This window comes from Azolla caroliniana, unplaced genomic scaffold (assembly GCF_043228905.1).
Source record: "Azolla caroliniana isolate FFs.n. ecotype wild unplaced genomic scaffold, voAzoCaro1.0.p SCAF_12, whole genome shotgun sequence".
NCBI lineage: Eukaryota > Viridiplantae > Streptophyta > Polypodiopsida > Salviniales > Salviniaceae > Azolla > Azolla caroliniana.
The window spans coordinates 11,684,345-11,708,319 of NW_028230447.1; the positions used below are offsets into that span (position 1 = coordinate 11,684,345).

The following is a 23,975-nucleotide window of genomic DNA, read 5'->3' on the forward strand; positions in this document are numbered from 1 at the left end:
ATTACATACTCATACACTTGATTGTTTACAATGTATATAAGATCACATATATATATTTATAAAAAGAATTTTTATTTTTATTTTTCCAAATTTTTTTATAAAAAGAATTGTTAACAAAAACAGAAATAAACAAATGATGTAGTCAATATATGTAATCAAGGCGTTTGGTCTCTAAAAGTGTATGTGATACACAATTGAGGTATTGTCCTCATATGCATATGCCACACATCACATATCAAACTTGTATAATTTCAATCACAAAGAATGTAATAATGTATGTATTATGTAATAGAGGCATAAACCTCATACACATATAATGTATATACGATTTATGCACACAAAATATGACCAAGCCAACATGATTGAACAATTTACATTTCAAATAATGACTTAAACAAGTTTAAGAATGGGAGAATAAAGAATAGAATAAAAAAAGTTTATTATTGATCAACAATAAAGGAAATACTGAAGTTCTTTTGTCGGTGACTTTCTAGATCAACGCTCAAATGATACATCGATCGATAAACATAACCAAAAATCAACAAAAGAAACATTAGAAAGTGGCACTAATATCAAATCTTAGAGATTTATTGTAATGTAAGCATAAAATAAAGAAATACATAATATAACAATATAGATTGAGAGAGAAAGAAGGGTGTAGATCCACCCAACCACCCCCAAGCGAAGGGAAGGAGATAGACTCGAGCCTTGAACGACGTCCCATATCATTGCTATGGCTTCGAGTTGTACAAGGTATTAGTGCGCTCACCACAAGATCACAATGTTGACATAGTCGAACAATGTGTCTAATAAGGACAACTAGGCCTAATATTTATAGCTAGACCTAAGGCCCCGAGGCAAGCTCACACTTGGCCCTTAAGGGTCGTCTCAATCCCTAAGATTAGAAGTAATCCTCCTTTCTTTACGTTCTCGATTAGCCCTCACACTTTTATCCTTTTATTGTTATGCTTGTAACACACATAGTCAAATAACATTACAACCAGCATCGGTGATCGGATAGGGGTAAGATGAGAGATAAAAGAAGCCCACACAAAGAAATGAAATATACCTTCCATGTCTTGTATAAGGGTTCTAACGTAGTGGTAAGCCCCTGTTGTCAATTAATTGAACTCATGGGCTCCCACCTTGTATATGTTGGTTGATCAAACCTTATTGAGTCACTAAATTATGCCCATCTATCTCTATTTGCTCCTCATATGAAAAAGTTAGTCCAACGTAGCATGGCCTGCCCATCAAAGCGAGACAAGTCGAGAGGCGTGGAAGTGCTTGTAGGGAAGGAAAAAAGAAGAACCAACCCTCATTTTCTTGCATAGATAGATGATGATGTTCATCCACGCTCTTTATTTATATTTATTTTCCTACTACCTTACTCTAGTGGTAAGTTACTAAAGTAACAACTCTAAGGCCTTGGGGTTCCAAGCTCCCACTATCACACCTCTTTACTCTTTTCCATAAATTTCTAGGGTGCCACTATGAAATATATATATATAGGTCCTAATCTTTATGTTGGACAACTCTTTTCCATTGCTCGTTGCCTCTCACTCCCAATCAGAGAGAGAGAGAGAGAGAGAGAGAGAGAGTCCTCCCCCTCCTGAATAACTCACACACACAAACACACACACACACTTCTGCTCTCTCTCTCTCTCTCTCTCTCTGTCTCCACTTTTCATTCACAACTAGCCCTAAAATAAAGCGCTCCTGCTTAGAATCCTCACTGCTTCTCCAGATTAGATCTATGTATATGTATGTATGTATGTGTGCCATGAGCATGAGCATGAGCATGAGCATGAGCATGCTCTACGAACCCTAGATTCTCAAGATTCCTCCAGGGGTTCCTGCAACAGTTCCCTTCTCTCTTCCCTCCTCTCGGACTGCTGCTTCTTCTACTCTCCTTGGTTCCTCCTCCTCCTCCTCCGTGTGTTTGTTTGTTTGTTCAGGATCTGAAGAATTTGTTGACGTTTGAGATCCTGAAGGAGGTCCATGCCCTTGTGTCGTGGCGATCAAGCAGCACAATTCCTGCCTGCCCGGCTACTGTAATCCTTTCCAGGCGTTTCCTCTTCTAGGTTTATTAGTCGTCGGATCATCCATCCGTCAGTGAGGTTAGTTAGGAATGGCATCATCACAACAGGACATCCAGCAGCAGCAGCAGCAGCAGCACTATGGTGTGACAGAGCCCCTTTCATCATCAGGCCCCACAGAGCCTGACCTCTCAAGGAACAGGGATTTGATCAAGGTCTTAATTAATTATATTTCAATTTTGAATTAAGCATCATATTGCATCTCCTTGTTTCGTTTTCACAGAAATATGGTTGGTTCTTTCCCCTTTCAGTTTCTAGCTAGTGCGGGGCTTTATGAGAGTCAGGAGGAGGCGGTTCTCAGGGAGGAGGTTCTGGGAAGGCTTGATCAGGTAGTGTTTGAGTTGCTCTAATGCCCTGCAAGTCATCCCTCTGCAGTGTTGCGTATAAATTCTCTGCAATATACACATGTTTTTGGATGACTAAACCCCAGACTCTATTCCTCTTACTCAACGTGGTTCCATCACAGATTGTCAAACTGTGGGTGAAGAAAATAAGTATCAACAAAGGTTATAGTGAGCAGGTTGTGCAAGAGGCCAATGCAAAGATTTTCACCTTTGGGTCATATCGGCTTGGGGTAAGTTTTTTTTTGAGATTGGAAGGAAAGTGCTTGCTTGGATTTGGTTGATGCTGGCGTGTTTGTTTGAAACATCTTCTTGTAAGACGTATGTTTTGAGCCCTGTATATGCCACTTCTGTAACAACATCTTAAAAGAGACCACAATCCTCAACTAGTTTTATTATTATTATTATTATTATTATTATTATTATTATTATCAGTGAGCTAGCTGTGGTAAGCAAGTGATCATTTTGTTTACGTTCTGTGAAAGGAAGAGAATATTCACGTCCATTTTAAGTGTGGTTAAGGTTAAGAGTAGTCAATGAACTGTACTCAACAGAAGTGAACATAAGGTGTCCTGTACTTAAGTTGTGAGCTCAAGATATTGAGAGCTTAGTCCAGTTGAACGACTTGCACACACGGTCATGTGCAGTTGTTGGAGAAAGCAACTTCATGCATGATTTAAGAATCCTTATGTTGTCATTAACCAGATCATATTGCATAATAGAAAGTAAAATTCCGAAGAGTTATTGGTTGGCATATACAATTTTTCCAAGTGATGTTAGTGGCATCTGATACTGTTTCATCGTCAAATACAAATAGCTACCATATCCAATGGCACAACACATGACTAGATTGCTGGAGCAAGGAAGGAGACAAGTACACCGTAAACTTAATGGATTCACCATTTATGTAATCTTTCTGAGGATTAGAGAGGGTAATTGCAATGGAAACCTGGAAAGCAGGATTGAGAAAATTCGTACTTGAAAATATTCTTTGATGGTGCTTATCAACAGATCAGTTATGGCTTGAAGTATGAATATGCTCCACAAGTCATAGCTGATCAATTTTATTGATTGTGTTTACAATAGTCTTTTAGAATCTCCACATTCTTGTTCTTGCTGCAGGTTCATGGACCTGGAGCAGATATCGATACCTTGTGTATTGGTCCTCGTCATGCCACTCGAGAGGTTGGCTGTTAGTTTTGCTGGATCTTTGCTTCTTGTAATCTTTTGCCATCAAATTTTTAATGTCATGTTATTAATAATTTCTTGCTGCAGGAGGATTTTTTTATTATTCTCCATGACATGCTCATGGAAATGCATGAAGTTACAGAACTTCATCCAGTGCCAGATGCACATGTTCCTGTCCTAAAGTTCAAATTTAGTGGTATATCTATAGATCTGCTTTATGCTAGGCTTGCTTTGTGGGTTATTCCTGAGGTAATTGAAGCCTGATTGAATGCATAATGAATAGATATACAACACTTGTCACAGTTTGCTAATCTACAATTGCTTTACTATCTGTTGTGCATATAGGACCTTGATATATCACAGGAATCCATTCTCTGCAATGTGGATGAGCAAAGTGTAAGAAGTCTCAATGGGTGCAGAGTGACTGATCAGATATTGCGGCTTGTACCTAACATTCAGGTGTGTCTGAGTCATTAGTGCAATCATTATTTTGTGTGCATAGATTTCTTTGTCTTATTTGTTACCATTGCGGGGTGGTTTGATGCAGAACTTTCGAACAACATTGAGGTGCTTAAAGCTTTGGGCTAGAAGGCGTGGAGTGTACTCAAATGTAAGTGTGTTTCATTTCTTTTTGTATTTGGCCAAATTGTCTTTCTTTGTGTTCGTTGGTATTGAGGCCAGTCTCTGGAACAAAAATTCTAACAAACGTTTCGTTTGCAGGTAACGGGTTTTCTAGGAGGGGTGAATTGGGCATTACTAGTGGCTCGGATTTGTCAATTGTATCCAAACGCAGTACCCAGCATGCTGGTTTCACGCTTTTTCCGCGTATATACTCAATGGAGATGGCCAAATCCTGTTATGTTATGTGAGATTGAAGAAGGAACTTTAGGGCTTCCTGTGTGGGATCCTAGAAGGAACCCCCGAGATAGGACACATTTGATGCCAATTATAACCCCTGCATATCCGTGCATGAATTCTAGTTACAATGTCTCAACTAGCACTCTTCGGGTCATGACAGAGCAGTTTGAGACTGGCAATGAAGTCTGCAAGGTCCAAAGGTTCTTCTATTTTATTAACATGTCACTGTTAATATCAAATCTTTATTACATATTTCTGGTCCATTTGTCAGGCATTGGAGATGAAGCAGGCAGAGTGGAATGCCTTGTTTGAAGCCTATCCATTTTTCGAAGCATACAAGAACTATTTGCAAATTGACATTATGGCTATGGATGAAAACGATCTACGGACTTGGAAAGGATGGGTTGAATCTCGCCTTAGGCAGTTGACATTGAAGGTAAGTATATTTTAAAAATTTTAAAGCAGTATGTTTTCATAAGCAATTCTTTAGATGATGACTTTACATTTGCCCCATTTCTTTTGGTTTTATTTTTAATCCAGATTGAACGCGACACACTTGGGATGCTTCAGTGTCACCCATACCCCAATGAATATGTTGATCCTTCTAAGCCTGTTCCTCATACTGCTTTCTTCATGGGATTGCAACGTAAACAGGGGGTTCCGATCCGTGAAGGACAACAATTTGATATACGAGGCACAGTTGAAGAATTTAGGCATTCTGTCAATATATATGATTATTGGAAGCCTGGAATGGAAATATTTGTTTCACACGTGCGAAGGAAGCAGATTCCTCTTTTTGTTTTTCCAGAGGGTGTTCGCCCAATGAGACCTCAGAGATCTCTTGTACCACCTAAATCATCTTCCCCAGGGATTAAAGCAGCACAATCTTTAAGCAGTTCTCCACCTTCACAACAAGCAACTGCTGTAGGAGATGATATCGAAGATGCTGCTCTTGAAAGTGTAAAGAGACCAGATGAGAGAGCAATGATCTCAGAATCATCAAAGAGATTGAAAATCTCTGAAGTCTCCATTGTATCCACTGTTTCCAGTGAACTGTCATATCCATCACAAACAAGTGGAGAGGTCTCCAGGAGAACAGTAAATGTCGAAACTGCGACTGTAGCCAATTCATGCAGAAATGGGGCTGGGAGCATTACAATGAACAGTTATGACTTTGAGCGAATCACTTCAGGCAGGATACCTACTGCAGAGACGACTGTGCCGAGTAGAGTAACATTGAGGATGCAAGCAGTGTCTTCTCAAAGTGAGAGCTGCCAAAGTGCTTTTGTCGATGAACTAGAGGTGTGTAGAAATTTAGCCATCTAACTTAGGCTCTTTGTTTTACTTCTTTGTTCGCTTTTTGTGGTGATGAATATTGAGCTCATTTTGTTTGATTGGAATCCCATGATTCTGGTTGATTTTGCTATTGTTTTTTTTCCTTGTTTCTTGTTTGAGTAAGTCTACAGTGAGACTGCGTACTGCTGGATAATATATACAAACTAGTAGTGGCTCTAAAAGGCCAATGATCAGGTAAGTGAATATCTTTGCTTGAGTAGCTTCTGATAACTCATTGCCTAAAGTCCCAACGAATTTGTTTCTTTTCAAGCTGTGCGTTTAAGCAACCACGGCGCAACAAAGAAGACCCCACCTGCAGGTGATCTCAGGGATTTGGGCATTGAGCCAGCTCTGCTTCGTGCCCCAGATTCTGAGAAAAACTGTAAGTGCATTTTTTGTCATGGTCTTAATTCAAAAAGGCAGTGTGTTCTGGCAGGTTTTTGTGCAGATACATGCAGAGTAATTTGATACCCACATGTTGAATCCAGCTTTTACCTCAAAGCACTAAATTGATATCCCTTTCAGTAAGATTGACGTGCCTATTGCACGAAAACTGAGTTGTTGTATCAGTAGGCATGGAGCCCTCTCTTCTCTTGAAGAGGTTTATTGATCCCTTGATTAAAAACGATAAGGGGTTGGTGTAAAATGTATTTAAAGTTGTCGATGTGGAATTGGTTCAAGGGAGTACGTCAACTTTCAAGGTTGGCTGCGTTTGGTCTTGATGAGGATGGCAATTGCTGTATCTTGCAACATTTGTAATATAAATATGTAGAGTTGGTTTGTTTTTGGTGTAGTAGTTTAACAATAGTGGTGTTGATTGTCAAGTACCAGTGAATTTCATTACATGCTTCTTGTTCGTTCTCACATTGTTTTTCAGGATATTGTCCATTATCTACGAAGTAGAGTAGTTACGACAAGCTACACTAGTCAATTGATTTGGTAGTTTACTAACTTGTTGAATTCAGCTGGCAATTCATCTGCTTATTAGTTGTGTTTCTTGTGATATTCTGAATATAAGGCATTCTTCACCCTGGGACTTTATTTAGTAATTTGGAAGAGTGTTTCCAACACAAAACTGGATCAGCACATGCATCAACCTGTATGTAGGTAGCTAACCGTAGTCATATGATTTGGTAGTTTATGAACTGTTGAAGCTCATGATCTCATTTGCTTAATTGTTTTGTTTCTTGTGATACGTTGTTGGATGGTAACGCCATCTTCATCCCTAGATCTGGATTCTGGATATAGTAAACTTGAAGAATGTTCTCCACGTAATTCTGGGTCAGCACGTGTCAACCTGTAGTTAACATATTTGAAGGGTCTCTCTTCCCCATTTGTTACAGGGGGGGGGGGCATTAGTTATCACATTAATAATAAGTCAGTTTTTCTGTATGGATACCTGCCTGGTTTTAAGTTTTAACTTGTCAAGGCTATCACCATGGCTCATCTGAGTCTGTCAACATACAACATTCCAGACTTGAGCAAATATTTGAGAAGACCATCCGTACCTGTGGATATTCTCACAAGGAGCATCAGAAGCATTCGTTTGTTCAGATTGTGTGCTGATATTTGGAGCTTTTCTCTTAAATACCATCATTGACATGTTACCAAACCAACACAGGTTGTGAATCTCAAGAGGTAGCTAGCTAAAATATAGGAGCTCATCTAAATCCCCTTGACATGACTGGGAACAAATCTTTGAGAGACTCATGTCCTGTGGATATACTCATAAGGATAATCAGAGGCATTAATTGACTCAGATTAATCTGTGTGTCAATATTAGGCAGCTTTTGCCTCTGTTTCGCTTGAGTGCCATTATTGGCATTTTGCCACACCAACATAGTCAATTATGATTGAGCTTTCTCATAATATTTGAGCCCGCTAAAATACTGCAAGGTAAGACAACAATTTGGGACGAATATTTGAGAGGATGATTTGTGCTTTTGAATTTCCGCTAATGGCTCACCATATATTCGAGGAGTGACATAAGCACCCACCATCGTTATTAGTGGTTCAATCAATAGTAAGAATCACTTGCTTTGGCTAACCATGAATAGAAACAATGATGTGTTGCCAAACCAACATAGGAGGTGGCTACCATTCTCATCGCTTCAATCACAATAGGCTTTTTATGCATCTTTTCATTTCTTCTTGAATAGTGATATCTTGGTGACGAATGATCATCCCATCTTTGAGAGCTCATAGGTGATATTCCATTTTTCCATTCTCACAATGTCCAAGAAAAGTGTATTCTTTCAAGCTTTATACAAATCCTATGAGGCATGTTCATGTTGGCATAAAAGGCCGACTCCTTCCACTTTGTATCCTTAGTGTGAACACATTCTCTACTTACGACTTGAGTATATATAAGCTCAGACCTAACATTGAAGCGAATAAGAGTAAAAAGAGTTATAGAGAAGAGAATAAGAGAGAACTTCCATTGAAGCTTAATCTATGTCTATCTCCTACCTTACTTCTTGTTCTTGTTGCATATCTGTGTTGTTTGCTGTACACATCTTACCTTGTAGGTCCTTATCATATTCTTCATCTAACATATTACAAGTGGTAGCAGAGCAACCTTGCTGTCCAGTGATGATGAATAGCAGAAAAGCTAAGAAGAGAAGTCATCCAGCTGAGAGAAAAAGACGAGGTCAACAACGTCTACTTCTAGTACAAGAAGGACGACATAGTTCGACACGAGTGTGGAAATTCAGAAGTTCGACAGGATGTCCTCATCATCCGACGACAGATTGAAACCATTCGGCATAACACCAAGCCGGCCTCAATATCTGTAGAAGAATGACGATCTATGGACGAAATAGCTAGATCGACCATTCGAATGCACCTGGCCGAAAATGTCTATTTCAGTATGGCGAAGGAGACGATTGCATTCTCTTTGTTTGAGAAACTATAGGCAGTGTACGAGAAGAAATTCGCCGCATCAAAAGTTTATATTGATTTGACAGTTATTCAACATGAAGATGAGAGAGACAGATCCAACAACCTCCCACATCAACACCTTCAATCAGGTGTTATCTGAACTCTCCTCCCAAGGGATTAACTTCAAAGAAGAAGTTAAAACCCTGGCCCTCCTTTCAAGCTTGTCGGTGAGTTGGGAGGTATTCTTTACGACATTTGCCAACAACCGTCCGAATCTAAATCTAGATGAGACGATCGGATAAGTCCTCACTAAGGATATTCGATGATCATTGAGTCGGTAGAAGCCCACCATTCGATTGAGTCAATCAAATTATCCAATTGATCAAGAGAACAAGTCGGAAGAACTGGTTGAAACACCAATTGACCAAGAAAGAGGGGAGACCAAAACAACGGTAAAAGTCAAGGAATAGTTGACCAAATGATTTCTACACCCACTGTAGAAAAGATGGTCACAATGTTTCTGACTGCTAGTCGATTAAAAAGAAAGGAGAGTGGTCAATGATTCGAGCGGAATTCAGGACGTTTTGATTTGAATCATTCTCCAATCGGCAACCAAATCAATGTTGCAGATTCCCGATCAGGAGAAATCCTCTCTCTGAAGGATTCAATGATCGGACAAGTCCTTTATAGTGTGCTGGACACACGAACGTGGTTACTGGACTCCAGTGCCACATTTCATGTGACACCAAATATCAAATGGTTTTCGAACTATTTGGCCGGAGCCGTCGACACTATCTGACTCGACAATGGGCAGGAATGCAAAATCATTGGAATCAATGAAGTACCAATTCGATTGCCGAATGACAATACAATCTTCTTGCACCATGTCCGGCACGTACCCGAGCTCAAAAGGAGTCTAGTCTCCATCAACATGTTAGCCAAAGATGGGCACCGAACAACTCTCAGCGAGTCGTCATGGATGATCAATTGACGAAACATGATGCGTCAGATCGTCGGTCAACATCCGGATTTATGTTCTCGCTTGGTGACTGTTGCGTGGAATAGCAAGAAGCAGTCAACAGTGGCCCTATCGATCATTGGGGCTGAGTATCCGGGCACTACCGTTGCCACCTATGAAGCCATCTGGCTTTGGCGACTGATGCGAGACCTCCAAATCGAAGTACTGACTCCAATTCTGATCTACTGCGACAACATGAGCATCATGCAGCTTGCAAAAAATCATATGCTCCATGCTCGGACGAAGTGCATAAAAGTGCATTATCACTTTGTGCGCAAGCGAGTCCTCAACGGTGAAGTTGAACTTCGGTTTGTTCGGATGGATCGACAGGTTGCCGACATCTTCACCAAGGCACTTGGATTCGACAAGTTGCAACATTTTTCAGAGATGCTTGGCTTACAACATCTCGACATGCCGCACTTGAGGGGGGGAATCGGAACAGGAACCGGGAAAACAGGTAATGGCATTGGACAAGCAGCCGGAGAGTAGGAAACCGAAACCGAAATAGGGGGAGACAAGAAGAAAAAGGAAGCCGAGTTGACGTAAGAAGTCGGCACATCCAAAAAAGTCGGAACAAGCACCGACTACGGCAGAGTCAAGAAGGACAGAGCCGACTGGAAAAAGAAGGACAAGACTCGGACATGGTTCGATGTTGTTAAGGGCTTGAAGATTGAAGACGAGTTGGAGACAACCAACTTGAACAATAGTGGGAATGAATCGGAGGCAGACGATTCGGTTCAAAAGCTTGATTCGGACGAGCTGGATCAGTTGAAGGCCAAGTGGACGAGAAGGCAGTGGACTGGGAGGAGTCGACGGGTCGAAAAACGCCAAAGTTGTAGCAACAAAGGAGCTAAGATGGGCCTGTTGAGGAGACAAGCCGACTGAGAAGGTCAAGGAGCGCGGAACCGGACGTGTTGTGGAAAGCGAGACCTCTGAATTCCTTTCTACTGCAGATAACTGTTGAATTGGCCGGAAAAATAATCTTTTCCTCCATCCAACCGCAGGCACTTGATCTTCCTCTCCGTTTCCCGTTCTACAAGACTTTGCAGGTTCCGGTAACAGTCAAAAACTTCGGGTTTCCTTTCGATTAGGTAGATCCATGTGTGCCGACTGTAGTCGTCAATGAAGGAGACGAAATATCGGCACCCGCCAAGACTAACGTTCTATGCCGGTCCCCATACATCCAAATTTATTAGATTGAGCTTGTTACGGCTCCGGTTTCTTTCGGTGGGGAACGGAAGTCGGTGTTGCTTCCCGAGCTGGCATACTTCACATATTTGGACCTTCCAAGCATTGAATTTTGGCAATCCGAAAACAACTTGTTTCGATTGCAGGTCTTGAAGCCTCTGGTAATAGACATGGCCGATTCACTTGTGCCACAAGTCGATGTCTGACTCGACTTTCTGTCATTTGGCGAACAACGTGGTGCCTACGTCGTTGGTGTCGAGTATGAACATCCTCCCGTCCCGGCGCCCTTGCACGATGATCCAACCTTCTTCCCCAATGAAGCACCTGATGTGTGTAAACCACACTTGCATCCCCTGGTCGATGATTTGCCTGACCAACACCAGGTTCTTGGTGATTGTCGGAATGAAGAAAACCGTCCCTAGACGGAAACCGAGTTTAGCATGTGTAAACCGGCCCTTACATGCGAGCACACTTTTCGTTGTATAGTAAGTAGGTAGGTACAAGTCGACTGAGGTGAAATCCTATGTAGCGCGCATTCAATAGGGAGAGAATCGAGTTGTATCTCTGTCCGAAAGGACAGAGAGTTAATATGATGTAACGGATGATAACGGCCTCCCTCCTTGGGCTATAAAAGAGAGGGGGATCGCGCGTTAGAGAGGACGAAGTGCTGTCGGACTGGGACCGAGCCCTTCTCCTCTACCACTCTCCATAGCCATTTTGCGCAGGTTTTCGGGAGGCTGACTCCGCTCCGTGGAATGCTCGTGTGCTTCCGGCAAAGTCTCCATCTCGCTCTTCTGTGTGAGTGTGAGTGAACAGGCGTCGGCGTTCGCCTTGCCGGCATGTTAGTTGTAACCGCCTTGATATATATATACGTTTATATACATACGTGTTCATATACTCAGACTTCTAGTCGTCTCGTTTTGCTGTGTTGTTGGACTATGAGTCTTGCGTGCTCCCGTGTCTGTGCGTGTGCCAGTGCGTCCTTTGCCTTTCCGTTCTCCTCCTTCTCAGCTATTTCTCGGTCCAAGACCCCGGTGGTCCTGCCTCGTTCTCCACGCACGCACGTAACAACGCGACAACGTTCATAAGCTTCCCTTTTTGGCCGACATGATTTAAGGGAACTTCTCCAACATGCACGATTGGGTGAGGAGTGTCATCTTTGGTCTCAACAACTCCCGGTTGCTCCGGCTTTTCCAGAAACGAGAACCACTCTTTGTGGCTCGTCATGTAGTTAGATGCTCCGGAGTCAACGTACCATACTTCCTCCGATCCGTAAGTGCTCTTCTTCATTGAGTTTGCCTTGTGCTTCATCACGAAGGCTGGCCCTTGTCCGGTCTTTTCCGGTTCCGGATCCTTCTGATCGTTCTACGTAGTGCGAGCTTTTTCGGTTCCCTTGTAGAGCCTTGGCGGGTTCGGATTTATCTGAATCGGTGCGCTTCTTCCAACACTCACTTTCCCGGTGGCCCTTCTTGCCACAATACCAACATTCCGTGTTAGCCTTTGATTGCTGGTTTCCGACGCCGCTTTGACCCCCTCTTGCTTGTGAAGGGTCCAAAACTATTGTCGGCACTATCTCTGTGCCTCCGATTTTTCTCTTGTCGGACGCTACTATTGCGTGCCGACCCACCTTGTCCTCCACCCCCATGGGGCCGATCCGCCTTCGTGTACATCATCTGGCTGTTTGATTGAGTGGTTTTCTTCGAAGAAGGACGATGGCTTCTCACGGGTGCAAATTGCCGTCTAGATTGGTTCGTATTGGTGTGCTAGACCACCGAGGTAGATCTGGATCATCTCGTCCTCGTCCACCGCCACGTTGATGGAACCGAGTGCGCCACAAATCTCCTTGATCTTGGTGGTGTAGTCGGTGACCAGAAACTATTGTGCTCTTACCGGAGCTACAACTTCGGAGCCGTGGTATTGGCGGTGAAAATCTTCCAAAGATTTTCCCAGGCCTCTTTCGGCGTTTTTGCATTCTTGATGTAGCCGTGCACATAGGACGCGAGGCAGTACAACACTTTGCTTGCTCCTTGCGCCCATGCCGGGAAGTCCTTGTGTGGCGAATCCGGCACTGCTACATTCGCTTATTCCATGTAGCTCCAGTATCCGTGCCCCAACAGGTACTGGTGCATTTTATATGACCAGGACGCATAGTTGCTCCGATTGGAAGTGATCCCACCATGCTTATGTCCATACCTTCTCTTTTTAGTCTGTTCTTTTACCGGTAGTTAGGGTTTGTCTTCAGAAAACGCTTGTCGGTAGTAAAGGTTCTCAACCCTCGCACTCTGATACCATGTCAAAGTTAATATGCAGAAGCTTTGAAAAACTAGTTTATCCGAATAACAACAGAAAACAGAGACAAGGTTTAATGGAAGCTTAGGAACAACAAATACATAGGAGAGACAGAGAGAGCAGAAAGCATAAACTCAATTCAAAATAATAACACTCTGTGTATAGCAATGTCCTACAGAACACTTTTTATACAAGTCCATAAAAGGACTAAGAGAAGTACTTCAATGCTCATACGAGTGATTGACACTGACTCCAATGAATCTGTGTATGTACTAGGCTAGATTCATAGGCCTCTAATGGCCTACTGGTTACAATCCAGTCCGTTTCTCCGATACAACTTCTGGTTCCGAATACCGATCCGGACATCGATCTGGATTTGGCTTATTTAGCCGATCCAGATCCTATTGAGCTTGTTCGTTCAACATGTTCGATGCGACAATCGAATAGGTCATCTAACGTTGTTCACTAACTCATTGTAATCACTCAAAGCAAAGAGTGCTTTAGGAACAACCCCCTTCCGTGCTTCATCTAGCTAGACGACATTCGGAAAGACTAATCAAATCTATTCCTCTCATCGTTGTAACGATTTGAAGTAGGATTGGCTTGAATAATCGACACAAAGGCACATAATCTGTGATCGGCCTCTTGGAATCGGCAATTGGAATCGAATCAACAGTGAATTGTGCTCAACTCGGTTAGGAGACATTCTGGAAGACCAATTGGCTCTATCCCTCTATTCACCGTAGCCACTCCAAGCAAGTTTAGCACCCAACTACTCTGATAGTTGAAGTCGATCCGTCTCGTGTCCAAATCCAACTAGAATGATATCAGGTGAGCCAATCGGTCACATCCCACCACTGTTCGTAGTCGACTTCGTATATAGTCTAGCAAGTTGATACAAATGTCATCAACAACCCGCTCATCAGAGATGCGTCTAAGGAAGTTTGACGTATTGAACTTCCACTTCCAGAAAGAGTAGATTCACGACCATCTAATAGTCATGGGTCAGATCGACCCAATCAAGACAAAAAACGCTCTAGAAGGATAGAAGCCGAATGAGTGGACAACACCAAATGAGTGCAATCATGGTCAAGTACTTCAATGCTCATACAAGTGACTGACATTGACTCCAAGGAATTTGCATATGTACTACACTAGATTCGTAGGACTCTAATGGTCTACTGGTTACAACCCAGTATGTTTCTCTGATCCGGCTTCTGGTTCCGAATACCGATACGGTTCTTGTTGAGCTTGTTCGCTCAACACGTTCGAAGTGAGATTCCAAACCTGACGGCCACACTTGTGCTTCATTTGGTTTTGCGACAATCGAATAGGTCATCCAACGTTGTTCACTAACTCATCGTAATCACTCGAAGCAAAGAGTGCTCTAGGAACAACCCCCTTTCGTGCTTCATCTGGCTAGACGACATTCGGAAAGGCCAATAAACTCTATTCCTCTCATCATTGTAACGATTTGAAGTAGGATTGGCTTGAATAATTAGCACAAAGGCACATAATCTGTGATCGGCCTCTTGGAATCGACAATTGGAATCGAATCGACAGTGAACTGTGCTCAACTCGGTTAGGAGGCGACATTCCGGAAGACCAGTTGGCTCTGTCCCTCTATTCACCGTAGCCACTCCGAGCAAGTTTAGCACCCAACTGCTCCAATAGTTGAAGTTGATCAATCTGTCTCGTTACCAAATCCAACTAGACTGATATCGGGGGAGCCAATCGGTCGCATCCCACCACTATTTGTAGTCGACTTCGTATATAGTCTAGCAAGCTGACACAAATGGCATCAACAACTCGCTCATCAGAGATGAGTCTAAGGAAGTTCGACATATTGAACTTCCACTTCTGAAGGAGTAGATTCACAACCATCTAATAGTCAAGGGTTAGATAAACCCAATCGAGACAAAAAACGCTCTAGAAGGATACAAGCCGAATGAGTGGACAACACCGAATGAGTGCAATCATGGTCGACTGCCTTCCAACTATGGAAGACACTTTTAGACACCTATGAAAAGAAGGTTGCGCCTCCACAAAGATATATTTGATTTGGCACCTCTACAACCTTTAGATGAAAGAATCCAACTCGGTCCAGGCACACCTCAACGAGTACGAAAGCCTAAGCTCCCAAATCTCGGCTCAAGGGATGACAATCGAAGACGAACTGAAAGTAATGCTGGTCATGAGTAGTCTCCCCCCTTCATGGGAAACTTTCGTCATAAGTGTGTGTAATGCATCAACTGCTGTCGTGTGTTAATAGGTGGGGTGTGGAGCCATTCAGTGGGGGGTGAAGCCATGAACAACTCTACCCCCCTCCCAAGGGGTTACGTGTGAGGGAGAGAGAGAAAGAGGGAAAAATGAAATGACACAAAATGTGAGAGGGAAAAATGTATATATTGCATTACATGCCCCATAGGGGGTTTATATAGTACATAAAATATAACGGTTACATAATATGACCATTACAAATAAGACCGTTACACATGCACATAAATGTGCATGTGTTCATACACATACTCATCCTCACACACTCATACACATTACACATACACATCAACCACATTATTGTGTTCCACCCTTACATAGCCATGTACACTCTTATGGGTAACAATATTCAGAGAGTTCCAGGCCAAAGCTGAAAGAGAGTCGGGTCGGAAGTTGAAGGTTGTCGGAACCGACAATGGTGGCAAGTACAGAGGATAGTTCGAAGAATACTTCAAGACCCAAGGTATTCGACTTGAATATATAGTGCGAAAGACCCCTGAGTTGAACGGGCTTGCAGAGAGGATGGATCAAACGATAATGGAAAGAGTGAGGAGAATGCTGTCTCATGCAAAGCTACCGAAATCGTACTAGGTTGAGGTAATGTACACGGTTGCTTATTTGATCAACAGGTTTCCCTCTGTGCCCTTGAAAGGTGATGTCCCACAAAGGGTGTGGACAGGCAAAGGTATCTCCTACCAACACTTGAAGGTGTTCGGATGTCTGGCGAATATTCATGTGGCAAAGGATCAGAGGTTGAAGCTCGACAACAAGTCGAAACCATGCATATTCATGGGGTACTTATAGGATGAGTTTGGCTACAAGCTATGGGATCTTCTTGATAAGAAGGTGGTGAGGAGCAGGAACATTGTGTTCATGGAAGACAAGACAATTGAAGACCGGAAACAACAGTAGTCGGGGACATCTTCTCAGTCGACTCCGAACATAAGACTAGTCAACTTGATACATAAGACTATTAGAAGATAGCCAATCGGAACAGCCGAATCCGGGGTGGTCGACTCAGAGAAACCGACTAACACATATGAGTCATAGTCGAAAAACCTAGAAAAGTCGATTGAGGTATATGATTCGGAGTCGGTCAAACTCCAACACCTGATCGAGATGCATAAACATGAGTTGAATGAAGAGTCGACAGGAACATCTGAACCTAAGCCAACTATGGAAGGCAAGATATATCCACTCTAAGAGAGGAGAGCACTTACTCGATATGGCGGTCAATATGTCCTCTTGACTGATGAAGGTGAGCCAGAATGCTATGATGAAGCTATAGCAAATGAGCACAAAGAGAAATGGCTAAGTGCAATGCAAGACGAAATGTACTTAATGCTAAAACATGGGTTCCATAAAACACAAGCTGATCACTGTGTGTTTGTCAAAAGATATGATGAAGGTGACTTCTTGATTCTCTTATTATATGTTGATGACATGTTAATAGTCAAACAGGACACAAAGAAGATCGTAAGCTTGGAGAGAACATTAGGCAAATCATTTTCCATGAAAGATTTTGGACTGGCTAAACAGATCTTGGGGATGCACATAGTTCAGGATAGAACTAAGAACGTGCTATGGCCGTCACAAGAGAAATATGTGACAAAGATTCTGGAAATGTTTAACATGTCAGAAGCAAAGTTAGTCAATTTTGCATTGTTGGCAAGCTACAACCTGAATGTTAAACAATGTCTGAAAAGCGAAAAGGACAAGGTAGAGATGAGGAAAGTATCATATGCATCAATGGTCGGTAGTTTGATGTATGCTATGGTTTGTACGAGTCCAAACATAGCATTTGCAATTGGAGTAGTAAGCCGATATGAGTAATCCAGGAAGAGAACATTGGACAATTGTTGTTATCCATGGGACAAAGGGCACGAGGTGTGAAATGAATCTAAGTCAAGTAGGTAAAAAGGGAATTGGCCGAGCACTGGTAGCCGAGGAAGGTAGAATGAAATATATGCAGTTGAGAATAAAGGCCGTGAATTAGGGGAAGTAGCTGAAGCGTGCCAAGGAGAGAAGAAGCTATATAAATCGTGGAACAACAGAAGGAAAGGGGGCGAATGAATATATGCATGTGCTATGATATAAGAGAGAGTAGGACTAGTATAATCGGCCTGTGTTGCCTTGTAATTGATTTTTTTTCCATAATCAATAACCATACCTATTGGGTCATCTCTATGTCTGTTTCTGTAATTTGTATTGTCGATTAAACTATTTTTAAGTCGTAAATCGAATATCGGTTGTGGTCGGTTATCGGGTAACTGATCGGCCTTTCTCGGCCCTATCGTACTCTCCTACGTAACCATGATTCCTTGACCCAATTACTCAGGGGAATAATCGAAGGTGTATCCCCGAGAAGGAGATAACACAATTTGGCACGCCCAGTTCACGCGGTGAGGTCACATCAAATAGTGTAGGATACAACCCCAATCGCCATTACGGGGCCCACCTGCACCACGCGTTCTCGGCTACCATCCCGCCGCACCGCGCCAACCGAAGGAACTTCTGACTCCACGATCACGCAACAATAATTGTCGGAGCTATCTGAGTCACACAACTCTCCACCGTCGGCACCAAACACTCAGTTGAATGTGGGCCCAGACCCTGTTTCGCCTCACAACTGTCTCGAAGTTAACCAAGCTGAATACAACCCATTTCCGGCATTACCCGAAGACCCGGACATGGACACCATGCCGTACTCGTATACGAATGGTCTTGATGCTGAATCACACATCCGCTCATTTGTGTCGACTTGGCAAGCCAACCATTCGACACAATGGCTCACCGCTGTTGAGGTTGACGCATCAAAAATTGCGGAGTTCACGTTGTCCCTCGATGGACCCACTGCACGGTGGTATTCCCGCCATGATCTCAAAGAGTTTGCGACATTTCAGGATGTCCGTAATCAATTCCTTGAACTTTTCCACCGCGAGATACCTAAGCAAGAACTGCTCTGCCAATTCTACGCTATTGCACAAGAACCGCATGAAACAGTTTCCCAGTTTATGATCTGCTTCCAGGATCTCTATTGGCAACTCACCCAAGATGGGTTCTAACGACGGAAAGGGTGGGTCCCGAAATAATGGATACTCAGATACTTAGAAGGCACCTCAAAGGTGTGCCTTAGGTATGTTTTCAGCAAACTTGTGCTCAAAGGTTTTACCGATTTAGACATGTCAGGAGACATAGACTCAAGCCGATCAACATAAGGTTATGTGATGACCTATGCAAGGGCAACAATGTTGTGGTAGTCAAGATGATTGCAGAAGGCTATGGTTTTGTCAATCACAAAGGCAGAGTATATGATTGCAGTAGAGGCCGGTGAAGAGCTTATTTGGGTGAAGAACTTCCTTAGTGAACTAGGAATGAAGCAAGACAAATTTCTACTTCATTGTGATAATCAAAGTGTTACCCGGACAAAGGGGCAGATGGACATAGTGGGGACGCGTCGGAGTCGGAGGTTCGGAGTCGAAGTCGAAGTCGGATTGAGGAAGAGGATTGACGAGTCATCATTTTGGCTAAATAATAGTTAATACCGAAAATTATAGTTAGTTACAAAGTTTTGTAGTTCTTGCCAATACGACAATATGTATTTCTTGATGAGGAAGGCATTCATGTTGCCTATAAAAAGGAACCGAAGGAATTGTAAAATCTATCGTTTTACTTTTAGTAATATAAGTTTAGTTGTAGGAAATCTTGGTGTGCAACTGTTTATTTTCTGTTTATCTATTTCCACCTTGCCACAACTGCATTACATAAGTAACGATCTCGATGTTTGTGTAACATTGATAAGATTACAGTAACTTAGTATCTATTCGCACAACCACAATTCTTTGATAGAACGTTCAGTACGAAACGTTCGAACTCTGTTGTGTGTCGGCGATAGAGTTGGTTGTCGGCCGAACAACACAGTATAATTTTGGCACGTCCGGTTACATCTGCAATTAGCAGAGAACAAGTCGAATGGTATCGTCGTCTGGTCTGGATACACCAGTCGATCATAAATGTCCTCATACACATTCGGTTACAAACCGTGTCGAAGAGGATTCTGTTGCGGTGGTACAACAAGAAACAAGTTGGAGGTGGTCTTCAGTTCCCGACTTAACTGACAGTCAGTCAGACGGAGATAAGTCTGAAGAGGTATCATTTTACGATATCTGGTGTGAAGACAATATGCCCTACCCTTACTCGAAATTTCGAGAAGGCGTTGATGCAGAAGCGCATATTAGGAATTTCTTAACAACATGGGAAATAAACCATGGAGCTTAGCGACTATCGGCTGCAGCCAAGGATAAGTCTTAAATAGCTGAGTTTGTTTTGTCATTAGATGGCTATTCGGCAAATTGGTTTGCTTAGAATGGTTTCCAAGCATTCGAAACATTCGAACAATTAACCAAAAAATTTCTTCAATTGTTTCATCGACAGATTCCTCAGAAGGATCTGATAGCTCAATTTTATGCATTATATCAAGAATCCAATGAAACGGTGTCACAATTTGTCATTCGCTTTCAGAATCTACAGTTACAAATTTCAAGGCCAATTCCGAATCAAGAACTAAAGGATATCTTTCAAGAGGCAATTCGGGAACCACTACGAACGACAGTAGCGGTGTTCAATTTCTAAAATCAGTCAATTGAGCAAGTGGTTGATAAGGCCATCGGTATGGGTCTAAATCCAAAATATGCAAGAAGTATGGATATGTCGGCATTGCATCATACTTTGCCAACTATGGAAGAGTTAGAGTTTCGCCAAGCAATACAATGTACTACTTGTTTGAATACTGGGCATTCGACGATCGAGTGTAGTTTACGTACACATTGCACAATCTATCACTCTAAGGCCCATTCAGTAGAACAATGTGAATATAATTTGCTTAACAAAGCAACAACGCCGGTACGTCAAATTTTTCCGGAAAATAGTTACCAAGATAACTGTAATAGGTTCAATAATCAGTATCAAGAGGATGACCGGTATCATAATCAGAATTATTCGGAAAGGCGACTGAATAATGACTGGAATGTCTATTGGAGAAATGATAATCAAGTTTCAACACAAGAGGACGCCCGACAGTATGATTATCGACAGAATCGAGATCAAGATTTTTTAGCATCGCAGGATAACAGTCGTCAACAACAACAAGGGGGTCGTTATAACATTAAATAGAATCGACCCAACAACAAAAAATTCTATAAGCCAAAAGCGTCACAACAATTTCAACATGATTCTAGAGAGAACATCCGTATGGATGTCCACAATATGAACAGGGTGAAGGCAGTGGATCATTCACTCCTAACTGCTATATTTGCAGGAAAGATGGACATTATGCAAATCAATGTCTATCTAAAACCAAAGGAAAAGCACATGCCGTTAATATGGTGATACCGGAAATTCAGTAGGTCGTTACCAGAAGTAAAGGTAAACAATCAGAATGGGAAATCCAGGAAGCTATTAGAAAAGCAACCAAGGAATGGGTGGAAGAAGCAAATAAAAATAATGTGTCCAGGATGCTGCAGGACAATGAAGTAAACCAAGTTAATGAGCTACCATGAGCAATGGCAGTACAGGAACATGAGGAAGGTTGGAAAATCTTGACTGATTGCCAAGTGTCATTACCCTTGACGGGATTATTGAAACTAGTCCCATGGTTTACGGAGAAAATGGCAACTTTGGTTGCCCAGAAAGGGATAGAACAGGTAGTAGTTAATTATAGTTAGCCAAGTAATAGTCCGACAATTATGGATGAGCAGAATCCATCAATAAGAGTGATAATCCATGGCCAAGAAATAGATGGCGCTATTGTAGATGGTGGATCAGGAGTAAATGTAATTAACAAAACTACTTGTGACAAGCTTGGTATCACTAAATGGGAAGCATGTCCATTCTGGTTAAGAATGGCCGATACTAGTATGGTGTGATCGATCCGATTAATTAAGCAATTAGATGTTGTTTTAGCTGGTCACACTTTTCAAACATCAGTAGTAGTGCTTCATTTGGAGGCTCGTGGAGCATATCCTTTGCTATTAGGGCGGCCATGGTTAAAGACTACCAATATTAAGCAAAATTGGAATAAGAATTTATTAACATTTCGGAAAGGAAAAAATAAAATTCGGGTATCCACCCAAAATAAGAATACTACTAGTAGGCAGTGTCTGATAACCCAAAAATTATTCCCTTGTTCGAAGTGGACATATTACAAGCTCTTACATCAAATGTTGATCCACAAGATGACTTACCACTTGATGATCAAACAATGGAAGAAATCTGTCTTCAGAAGGAGGCTACCGAAAAAGAAATGAAAGTATCTCAACGAGTCCGAGCTTCGGCATTGGAGGAGATAAATTTAGCTGGGGATGATAACATGCTTGAACCAAAAACAATACTGATCACCAAGGATATGTTGTTAGCTGACAAGCAACGATTAATCAGCTTACTCAAGCAATATAAGGATGTGTTCGCCTGGTTCTTTGAAGACATGAAAGGGTTGGATCTAGCTTCCTGTCACCACCAAATTAATTTGCATAAAGATGCGAACCCGGTTCAACAACACAGGTATCGTCTGAATCCAAATTATGCAATTAAGGTCAAAGAAGAAATAGATAAATTACTTAAGGTAGTGTTTATTCGTCCTGTGAAAAAAGCTACATGTCTAAGCCCAATTGTAGTCGTACCAAAAAAGAATGGAAAGATTCGGGTATGTGTCAACTATCGGAAACTTAATGCAGCAATAGTAACGGATGCATTTCCATTACCGTTTATGGATGGGATATTGGATGCAGTGGCTGGTCACGAAATGTATAGTTTTCTAGATGGCTTTAGCGGGTATAATCAGATAAGATTGCATCTGGCAGATCAAGAAAAGAGAACTTTTGTCACCGAAATGGGGGGTATTTGTGGCGGTTGTAATGATGTTCGGGTTAAAAACAACCCCAACAACAATTCAAAGAGTCATACAGGAAATTTTTGCTGAATACATTCTAGCATTCATGCAAGTTTTCTTGGATGATTTTGTTGCCTACAGTCAGAAGTCAGAACATTTCGAACATTTGCAATTGTGTTTGGAACGATGTCGGAAAGGTCGGCTTAGCTTGAATCCGGCAAAGTGCGCGTTCAGAGTTACAAGTGGAGCATTATTAGGATACATTGTCAGTCAAGAAGGAATTGCAGTTGACCCAGACAAGGTCAAAGTTGTATTAGATGCACCAACACCAACCAACTCTAAGAGCCTTAGTTGATTTTTAGGGAAAATTAGATGACATAGTAGAATGATGAGATATCTTGCTGATGTGGCCATTCCCTTACATACGGCAGTGCATAAAACACCTTTCCAATGGGCGAGTGTGGAGCAGGATGCCTACGAGTGCCTAAGGAAGATGCTTTCTAGAGTTCCGGTTGTCCAACCGCCTGATTGGAACAAACCATTTCATGTGTTTGTCGATGCATCCGATGTAGCAATCAGAAGTGCACTAATGCAGTTATCCGAACCAAGCTGGTACAAACTAGTTTACTACGCTAGTTGGAAACTATCCACAATAGAAAGGAATTATTTGACAACTGAAATGGAAGCTTTGGGAATGATTTACAATATCAACAAATTTCGACACTACCTCTTGGGGAAGAAATTTACATGCCATGTGGATCACTTTGCTTTACTATATTTGGTATCCAAACAAGAATTAACATGCAAACTGACACGCTGGATGCTATTACTTTAGGAATTTGAATTCGACATTCTACATAGGCCAGGAGTGCAACATGCCGTTGCACATTACCTTAGCCGATTAGAGTCGGGAGAAGAGGGCACAGGAGTTAAAGATGATTTTCCGGATGGCCAACTCTTCCTAGTAGAGATGGTACGAGTACAGGAAATAAATGAGGAGATCGAGGATGCTTGGATTACAGAAATAATTTTTTTTCTTACAACATGGTTAACACCCAAGCATCTATCAACATACGAAAGAAAATGGTTAGCGGTTTGCAGCCGGAATTTCTGTATTTTAAATGACACCTTGTATCATAAAGGAGTTGATGGAATTTGGTGATGAGCAGTACGACAATTTGAGAAAGATAATTCTTCGAGAATCTCACTATGGTATCACAGGAGGGCACTACGCCGGCGAAATTTGGAATAGTGGGTTATGGTGGCCGACAATTATGAAGGATGCAGTCGAATACTGTCGGAAATGCGATTTATGTCAAAGAATGGGTCAACCTACTGAAAAAGACAGGATGCCATTTCAACCCGTCTTGCCTTTGGAACCATTCTAGAAATGGTGATTCGAACAAGGAATCGATACATCATAGTAGCCACTCATTACTGCACTAAGTGGGTAGAGGCTAAACCTTTACGGGATAACACGGCAGCGTCGACAATAAAATTTCTATACGAAAGTATATGGTGCCGGTATGGGTGTCCAATTGCATTGGTAAGTGACCAAGGTACACATTTTATTAATAAGATTGTACATGAATTATCTACATACTATGCAATGGTTC

The 23,975-nt window shown here is 42.0% G+C and overlaps 1 protein-coding gene across 1 annotated transcript; it reads left to right on the forward strand.

Moving 5' to 3' along the window:
- The first annotated feature begins 2,105 nt into the window (after positions 1–2,105).
- On the forward strand, positions 2,106–6,603 carry LOC147857136 (nuclear poly(A) polymerase 4-like). Its single transcript, XM_087328253.1, has 12 exons — positions 2,106–2,254; positions 2,351–2,428; positions 2,566–2,673; positions 3,563–3,625; positions 3,716–3,877; positions 3,974–4,087; positions 4,176–4,238; positions 4,349–4,678; positions 4,758–4,922; positions 5,027–5,788; positions 5,946–6,016; positions 6,093–6,603. Exons 1-11 carry the CDS (start codon positions 2,132–2,134, stop codon positions 5,973–5,975), a joined length of 1,998 nt encoding a protein of 665 aa, XP_087184379.1. The 5' UTR covers positions 2,106–2,131; the 3' UTR covers positions 5,976–6,016; positions 6,093–6,603.
- The last annotated feature ends 17,372 nt before the right edge of the window (positions 6,604–23,975 follow it).